We start from the raw sequence: 9,648 nt of genomic DNA, 5'->3' as shown, positions 1-9,648 counted from the left end.
TATACGATTAACCCTGTATCTTGTCAAAGTGGCGGGGTTACCCAAACTTCGAGAACTTGTCGGAGTTTGAGGCGCCACTTCGACAAGACTGCCCAGACGTCGCGGGCGCTAATGCTCAAAAGGATCATGTTGCTTTGCATCGTCTTGAACCCCGCGCTTCTCGGCAGTAACCCGGGAAGTCGATAGCCTATGAGCTGAGCTCAAGCTATGGCTTTGAGCTGCTATGTTCTTAGACTTTCTAAAGTGAGAAACCACATAGCTCGCGGGAGCGTGATGGATGACTGTTCGATGTGTCGCGGGGTGACAATACGCAGGAAGTCGGCATTGCGCCTCGGGTTTGGCAAACTCAATTCTAAGATGGTGCTCAACGCGCACGTCCACTTCCTTGTGGCTTCTCTGTAGGGTTCACAGCGATGAAAGTTTTGGGTGCCGCTCAACCCATCGCTTAAAGAGCTCATTGCCATCTGCAGCGGTTTCGCCAGGGACGAGCATCATAGGGACGGTCCGGAAGAGGGCACCATCTTTTTGAGCTTAGAGTCGAGCGCGGTGCTAATCTATTGGGATATCTTGCAGTACCAAAAAGTGAGCTCGCAGAATTTTCCGCTGGTCAAGTTTTGCGGCGGCTGACTGTCCGACTACGTCAACGCTCAACAATCGAGCAATCGTGTCTTTTGCTTCAATAGCGGATCCGACGAGCGGAAACTGTACTTCACATGAGGGTCGAAGATCGAACGTGGACACGAGCGCATGAGAGCCGCGCTGTGTGCAGCCTCCAGCTGCTGCTCCTGTCCCTCGTCGAGGTGACTGGTAACAATATTAGCTTTCCCTAGAGTCGTGAGGTCGGGAAACGGGCATGGTGTCAATGCTTTCAGCTTCGGACAATTCAATGTTTTGCACGAACGTTATACCAGCGTCAAATTCGCACCTGATCTCTAAAAATTTAGCGTGCATGACTTGCAAACACTTTAGCAGGATATATTCAACATTTTTCACATTTATTCACCCATGTTGTCGCAATAGAGCCGCGTCACAACTAGATGAGATCATAAGTCAAATTTAGGTCCGGGTCAAAACAGCGATTCACAATATTAAAGTTTTCAAGCTTTATTTGAGCGCTCAAAAGTTTTACCCGTGGCCTGTCACGAGACACACGTACAGTGATCGAAGTCTTCAATACCTTAGACAGTCTCAATATCGTACGAAATTGTTAGGTATATTTAAAATAATCAGAATTTCATTGGCCCCTGATATTGAAGTTAGCAAACAGCAAACTCGGGATGTGAGCCCTACCTCGTTTGCGCGATTAGAATTTTGTTGAGCTGGATTCGACTTCCATGATGCACAATAACACTCATTTTCCCTGCAGTAGGCCACCATGTGCCTACAAGGACTTTATATCATCCTGCATAGTATTTGCCAGTCGACCCTGTGGTATTTCGAACAGGCTAGAGAAGGAGGCATGCAAATTTGAAGAGTTTGGTATGTAGAGAATGCAAGTGTCACGAGGAGTAAACTCGAAGTCTTCTTAATCGTGGTGAGTTTCACAGCTCGTAGCGTGCTCATAAAGCCACCATTACCCGTTCGACTGACATTTGAGGCACAAAATTGATCTTCAATATTTTGCAAGGCCATCTGCTTTTTAGAGGTCAATTGGATATAAATGCTCTAAAATTAAGTCGCGCACCATGCGAGGATCCCAAATTATAATATGAATCGTTTTTGTCAAGAAATGCAGTATGCCGCCATGTCTTACTTTGACGACGTTGGACGCTTAGCATATGTGGCCTCACGATAGGTTCTGGTCACTTCACAGACGCCTGATTGAGGCTACCTGAAGGAAAACAAAGATTAAAGCTTCGTGTCGTGTCATACGAGGACAGGTAGGTCGACAACCCGTAGCGCATCACAGATGTTACCGTTTATAAAGATCTGGTTGCGAAATTGACGACGAGTGTACCAGATGCAACGGGTCCTCGCACAATTAATCCGTTGATTCATGACTATGAGCCCGCGCAAACCGGCACAGAGGATGATTTTGCGCGTTTCACCGTTAAATGGAGCCAAGAACTTTTTGAAATGCTATTTCTTCTTTGCTCGACATATAATATTACTAAAGCGAGCGCAAAATAAACCTATTTAGTATCAACAAAAGTAAAACCCTATGTAATGAATTATGTGGAGCTAGCATAGCAACCCACGGGTCCCTCGAACCTCTTCTTTAACACCATCTACCGTCGTCATGATATTTCATCACGGTACTCAACTGTAGTAGTATAGGATCAACAGTGACAATTGTTCAATTTGCAACATGTACGTACACTATGACATGGTATGTGCCTCATTACAGTCCAGCTGCAGATTTTGCTCTTCGCCGTCACGCGCAATTTTTCTTACGTACCCTGTTGTATATGTACGTGAACACTAGGATGTCCTTAAAGCGATGCTCAAATGTGTCTTGGTAAAGAACTATGATGAGTACCATGATTCAACTAATGTATGAGATCGTTGTGGTAGTCGTACGCCACGCAATTCTATCAAAACACAGTCACTGATAATACAACGCTTTTATCTGTAATACCCACTTTGATTTAGTGTGGAGCAGTGGTTACTAGAGTAGGGCAAGTTTCCGCATCCTATAGTTGGCCATCTGTACTTTATCCACTTAGTTAAAGTTTCTGTGGTGTGACGAGACTTGCCGTGCTGTACTGACATTATCTTGCCTGAACCTAGTTGGATCATAATGCAATGAGGCGTAAAAACTCACAGGTCTCAAAGTCAGGTTACAAATCAATTTTAAAATACATGTATACTGCGTAGAATTGATAGTACGGCATGTTCACGAACGTCCAGTTGTGACTGTATTGCTGCGTGATTTAAAAAGTAAATATACGTGAAGTACACCTTTTGTGATCTAAGTAAAAAGAAAAACAAACATCTTACGGAGGCACCTCTTGTAAGCTTTTTTTGAGAGCTTCCGTAAGCGATAGAACATCAGCCTCTGCACTCGTTTCTCCTTCTTGAATTAAAGTTGGAATGCGTTCAGGTTTGTAGAGTTTCAAAGCCGAAACCATTTGCACATCCGCTTTACTTCCATAGCACCGACTCATGTAATCCATCCACGCTCTCGAACAAAGAAGGTCAAATAAGAAAGTCTCACGGTTGAGAGTTTTCAACAAATCAATATCGAGGTCTAAGTCCCATGAATCGGCCATCGCTTTTCGTATTGAGTATTGAATGGTTTTCGGAAAAAGAAGTTGACTAAGTTCGAGAACCTCATTAGCATAAAAGATGCTTGTAAACGAAGGCAAAATAGAGGTGACTGGATCAGCTTTTAATCTTATTGCGGTTTTGCCCCATGAAGAGAGGGCGCGAGACTCGTCTGCTTTGAGTGCATCATACACATCTACCTTCGCCATCATATCTGCCAGTTTGTAATCCACTAATTCTTTTGTGATAAACCTAGCATCGCCATCAGCTTTAAAGTGCGCTTCACCGAGTTTTTCTTCACTGATTCCTAGTTGCTCTATCTTGCGATACAGGTCGCGAGCACGAGTACTTGCTAGTTCTTGGGGCTTGAATAAGTACCAATTCTGCATGTTCTGACTCTTAAATACGTCAACAAGGTTGTCGTTGTTGCGAAACCATCCATTTAAAATTCCAATTTCGATTCGGTCACCAATGGACTTTGAGCCCTCATCAACCTTAAGTCTTGTGCTTAGTTTAAGTAGTGAGTATTCAAGACGATCCGCAAAAGGCTTCAATTCCACATCATGTTTAGCATTGGCGATATAGTCCTTCAGCGCGACTTCGAAACGATCGCCGAAAGCTAATTTGTCGTCGACAACCTTAGTAGTTGGAATGGAGTCGATCAGTTTTTCCATTCGGTGTTCTGCTAATATCGAGACCATAAGACGAGCGGCTTCATCTGGATTGTCAGGAAAGGCGTCCACGAAATATTTCGACCACTTTTGGAATTGATGGCTGTTGAAGAAATCCACTGCCTGGTCAGCGTCCACTTTCTTCAGTAACTTTTCACCTGCTGCCTCTTTGTCGGCGGCGTGCCTCAGGTAGATATGTGGCCTAAAGAACCTCATGATCCAAGACGATGCGAGCTTTTGCCATAGATAAGAAGGCTTGAAATGCGACATAAAGCGTGAAAGCAGTCCAGCCTCTTCTTCAACCGCAACAGGTGCAACTCTTTCTTCCTAAGACGCTGACAATTGATCAGATGTCGACAATAAGGCTCTCTTGTGTCGCTGGACCATCGCACGCTCAGCGCTTACCATCAAGATATTTAATTGAGATAACTCACTGGAGATCAATAGAGTGATGCATGACAGCAAAAGGAAACATAGAGTGGAACTTTGCATGTCGCGGTCAATGGCGGCTAAAGTGCTTGACCTTCTGTAAGGAAATCGAGCAATAAATCACAGGAAGTGCGTGAACCCGAATTTGGGCAAACTCGTATAGTAACATGTTCTAACTCCATACAAATTCTATGCCTTGAAAATTAGAGGGAGTTCACGAACAGGGCAGAATTATGGCTTATCCTGGAAGCAGATCCCGCTAAGACTACTCGAGTAGAGTTTGAAGACTATCCAACCAGCTGCATTTCAGCACATCGTGATCCTGTCATGTGTGTTCCATTTATATTCTCGATCTCTCTAATCCCAGGATGAGGACAATCAATTCTTGCTTGATGAGAAGTACTTTTGTGGTCTTTTCTTTGAGATGCATATGTAAGATGTCATTAAGGTTGTCGACGGTCAATTACCTTTGTGATCGATTTGCTCGACAATAAAGATGTTGAGCGTGCCATGGTGATGAACCCCCAACAAAGAGATTAGCCAAGCGCATTCTGGAGCCAAAGGCTGGTCGTGACAATAATGAAGGGATGAAGGATCTGAAATTGAACAATCGAACGATCCCTGCACCTTCCATTTTGACGTTTGTATTAAAGCCAAAATTTTGCTGGTGTCACGTCGCGTTTCCTGTGTTCTCCGTGATGAGCAGATGCTCTCTAATGATATGCTGGCAAAGCCTTTGTGAAATATTTACACGATGCGACGATCAGTCATTGGCACCTGGCACAGACAAAAACTTTGCTGACTTGGCAGACTCGCCCTTCAACGATGTTTAAGCGAGAGATTGAATTGATGATACGAGACTGCAACATCTTGGACCTCGTGACGACTGGGATTTTGAACAACTCAACAAGAACCAAGTTTTCGTGATTTCAAAAGGAAAAGGGGGCGACCGTGCTAGTATACAATCTTTTTCGAAAGTTTTTGAAAAGATTCAAGGATAGGTACGCATTCTATCCTATTCCTCTTATCTCGACGTTTGTTGTAATTCATAAAATATGGTGTACGACACGTATTTTAGCATTCTTACCATCAAAATCTTGAGAATGTGAAAAACTACACTTGCATATAAAACAAAGTAAAGGAAATATCATCCGTCAAAAACCTCTTCATAAATGATTATGTGGCAGCACAGTCACAATATTGGATGGTGTGTATTATCTTTTACTCATCACACCATCTCTCTTTGTACCCCACGTAAACATGAACTGCATACAGTACAATGTATCGTGTACAAGTAGACAATATACTACTCTCTAAAGTCTTAGAATTTGCATCTCAAAGAATTATCTCCGGGAGCGTAATCGTACCTTTTGCCGTAATATCAGTGCAGCAAGTGGTAGATACCATAATTGTATCAGCCAGTGATAAAAACTTGACCGAGCAAAAAGGATGATTTGGATGGCTAACTATGTACACTTAAAGCTCTTGATGATACCAGCGTCGAGTTGTAACGGGGTTACACGTACCCTGGTAACAGGTGTGTGTCGCACGAATTGTGCATGGTGTGACTGCACCCAAACAAGAATGCGGTATGTTGCTAGGTAGCCAGTAATTATGCATGTATTTAGATTTTACTATGTATATTTGGGAAAATCTAAACATTTAAAATTAGGCGGTGTAGCCGCAAATAAAAATTAATAAAAATCAGTTTCGGATTTTATTCGAAAGAGTAATCAGCCTTGGATTAAGGCAATCATTACTCTTGGAGCAAGCGGATTGCGATCCGCAAAACTCGTACTTGTTCTAAGTATAGAACGAAAGGTCGGTGACCTAAATTACGCTTTCTCTAAGCACAACGCTGCGGCAGCCTCGCTGCACTTGGTAGCACTTGCAGACAATCAACACCCGAGTCGTTAAGACTGATTTTCTGTGAGGATGGAGGAATTTTCCTCTTCGCCCCAGGGCATGCAGGACGAACTTAACAAGCTGATGTCCTTGCTTGGCCCTGAGGGCGTGCAACACCTTGCGGCGCAAGACCCCGAGGCAATCGTTGCGCCTATAGAGGCGTACTCGAATTACGAAAACGCGCTGCTAGAGCACGTGCAGCAGTAATTGTCTGCATCATTTGCGGCTATGACACGCGGCTATGACACCACCGTCGGTGACGGATGACTTTCCTCGCCCTAAGCCGCTCATAGTGAGCTTTCAGGTCTTTGGGGGGAAGGATGGAGAGAACTTCCTGCTCTGCGTGCTGCACTTCGGTCGAGGCTGCGCTTCCCTCCTGGGTGGAGCTGAAATTGCAGCTCTCACGAGTGTTCTCACCGCCTAATCAAGCAAACCGCGTACAATCGCGCTTCCTTGCCGCCCGACAGGGTAACTAGGAATTGGTGGACTTTGTCCATGAGATGCACACTCTCATTGCCGGATTGGCAGCAGATCCCCTTCCAAGGCGGTCACAGTGACCGTCTTGATGGAAGGCCTCCGCACTGGCGTGATTAGAATGGAAGTATTCTGTGTGCATCCGTCTTCGTTCGAAAAGGCGGTGAATGTGGCATTGATAGCCGTATTCAAATGCAAGACGGTACGACTTGGTTGATATCACACTCCAACAGCTCGTCGAGCGGGCCTATGCCCATAAATCTCAGCTATGCTGAGGAGGAAGAAGCGGAGCTCCGAGCTTCCGGGCAGTATACACACATTCGACGGTGTTTTGGATGTGGGGACACCCGTCACCTTAGGAACGGTTGCTCCTGCGCAAGGCGCGTCAAGGTTCTTCGAACCATCGCCTCAATGCCTACCAGTCTGGTTCGTCGCAGGAAAACGACACCACCCAGAAGGCGCGGGGCGCCCAACTGGGGAAGAACTGATCTCTCTTGAGCCTCAGGGAGGCATAGTTCAACAGGGCCCAGCCCCGAAGAGCTCTGTGCTCTTAAACTCGGAAAGTGTATGCAAGCCAGGCTTGCTTGTCGTGGAGGCGATCGTAAAGGGCTTCGAAAAGTCATGGAAGATCCTCATCGATCCGGGGCGTCGGGCAATTATGCGCGACACTCCACGATGGAAGGAAGTCAGCTGTATGCTGAGGCGCTGAAAGCGCGGTTAGGTGACATCATCACTGTTCATCTAGCGACGGGGACGCGTGTCACGGTCCCGAAGATCCCTGTGCACCTCGGAGTCAAGTTCCTTGACTTTAATAGCGTGGAACGCTGTCTAGACTTAGACTTGGATGCAAGGTATGACCTTATCTTAGGAATGACATGGTCGAAACGCCATGAGTCATGGATTGACTAGAGGTTAAAAGATCTTGGCTCTACGCGCACGTCTCCAGGTGTAGCACTGGCGAGTCTTGTACCGACCTCTGCTAGGAGACAAAAGAGCTATTGGCGAGAGCATTGGACCGAGACAGTCAACGTGCTGGACATTGGAATGTCCGAATCGGTAGACACCAACAGTGTATCGGACAGTAGTCCCAATCGTGGCACACGAGCTGATCGGGGGTGGCACGTAACACACTGAGCGCTTCTCAAGTTTCGGAGCAGTCGCTGCATGTCATGCGTGACATGGTCGGCCAAGGGCCGAAGCATCGAGGTCGAGGCACCCGTGATGCACGTGAAGTGGCAAGTAAGCCACTGGGGGCTGCTCGAGTATCGATGCAGTCGCTGCATGTCATGCGTGACATGGTCGGCCAAAGGCCAAGGCACCGAGAGCGAGGCCCCCGTCATGCACGTAAAGTAACACGTAAACCACTGAGCACTGCACTTGTTGTGAAGCAGTCGCTGCATGCCATTGGTGACGTGGTCGGACAGAGTCCGAGGCATCTCGGACACGGCCCTTGAGATGCGCGAGGAGTGGCATAATATCCACTGGACGAAGACTGCGGGGTTAGCAGCTCTTCGTCGGATGTTGTAGATAACAAAAGAGTACCAAAGGAGCGGACAGGGATGGTGACACCGGACGACGCGGAATGCGTGTTCACCTTGGTCTTACCGAGACATAGAACCTCTGTGCAGAGGCGACGGCGACGCCGACGCCGTATGCTGGCTGCAAGACGCCGGGTGTCGTCGACCCTGATCCAGGGTGTGTCTACCGTAGACGATGGCCCATAGTTTTACACCCTCGTCAACGGTATGACGGGAGAGAACGTCCGCCTCGAGGCTATGCCTGCAATAGATGCTCTTCTTGAGCTGGACGAGATGTCCCTTGAAGAGTTTGGCAGTGCCTTGAGTCAGGCGATTTGGTCGGAGTGGTCATTGTAAACCAGACGAGGAGATAAACTCGTCATCGCTTCTGGATGAAGCTGTCTTAAAGGATACCAAGAGAGTGTTGAACGCACGAAGTGGATCGTCGATCCCACGGAATCCCTGGGATCCGTACTATCCTTTGGTAAAAGAAGTTCAAGACGTCGTCTCCAAAGACCCGCCTTCGGTCCTACCTCCGGATCGAGGTGTGCGTCATGAGATCGACCTGGTTCCGGAAACCAAATACTGCGTAACACGCCAATGGCTTGCCCAAGAAGCAGTACGACGTCATTGACACATTTTTCTGTGCGAAGCACGACGCAAGGATGGTACGTGCGAGCAAGTCTCCCCATTTGACACCCACGTTTTGTGTCCGAAAGCCGAACGGCAAGTGGCGTATTGTTCATGCTTACAATAAGCTCAACGCTGCCACCATTTTGGCACAAACGCCGATTCCTAAAAAGGATGTTCTTCAGAACAATATGGTGGGATGTACGAAGTGCAGTGCACTCGAATTGGTAGATGGGTATTTCTTATCACCAATTGCTCGTGACAACGAGTGACATTCCGATGACAGCGGTAAGCACTCCGATCGGCATGCTCTGGGAGTGGCTGGTGATGCCTCAAGGCCTGTCAATGCACCAGCAACATTCAATCGTCTTGTGACGCAGTTGTTAATGCCCCACAGGGCCTATGCGCAGACATAATTTGACAACATTTTCTTTCACAGTCGTGCGAAGCACGGGAGGACGAATGAAGAGAACCATATCGTCCGTCTAAGAGCGGTTCTCGAGTGTATGCGCACGAACAAACTGTACGCCAATGCAGACAAGTGCATCTTTGGTGCAGAAGAGATTCCCTTTTTAGATGCTTCATTGGGAAGCGTGGCCTTCGAGCGGATCCCGCTAAGGTCAAGGCCATAGTAGATTGGCCAGTTCTAAAGAATCAGAAGGATTTGCGTAAGTGGCTTGGTCGTGCCAATTACTTGCACAAGTACAGCGTAAACTCCGCAGAAATTGCCCGGCCATTATTTAATCTTCTTAGAAAGGATGCTGAATGGTGTTAGAACACCGAACATCAGGAGGCTTTTGACGGGGTCAAAGACG

General features: G+C 46.9%; 2 protein-coding genes across 2 annotated transcripts; both read right to left on the bottom strand.

The window, feature by feature from the left end:
* Window positions 1-2,936: 2,936 nt before the first annotated feature.
* Window positions 2,937-3,416, bottom strand: PHALS_08397 (uncharacterized protein; the record flags this gene model as incomplete). Its single annotated transcript, XM_024723739.1, has 1 exon — window positions 2,937-3,416. The coding sequence occupies one exon, from the start codon at window positions 3,414-3,416 to the stop codon at window positions 2,937-2,939; it is 480 nt and encodes a 159-aa protein (XP_024574685.1).
* A 1,178-nt stretch (window positions 3,417-4,594) lies between these two features.
* On the bottom strand, window positions 4,595-4,857 carry PHALS_08396 (uncharacterized protein; the record flags this gene model as incomplete). The annotated part of the gene is made up of 2 exons (XM_024723738.1): window positions 4,595-4,664; window positions 4,775-4,857. The coding sequence occupies 2 exons, from the start codon at window positions 4,855-4,857 to the stop codon at window positions 4,595-4,597; spliced, it is 153 nt and encodes a 50-aa protein (XP_024574684.1).
* Window positions 4,858-9,648: the final 4,791 nt, after the last annotated feature.

The sequence above is a fragment of the Plasmopara halstedii genome (genome assembly GCF_900000015.1).
Source record: "Plasmopara halstedii genome assembly, contig: Scaffold_322, whole genome shotgun sequence".
In the NCBI taxonomy this organism is placed as follows: Eukaryota; Oomycota; class Peronosporomycetes; order Peronosporales; family Peronosporaceae; genus Plasmopara; species Plasmopara halstedii.
Note: the sequence above shows the minus strand (reverse complement) of the source record. Positions and strands in the feature narration are given on the sequence as shown.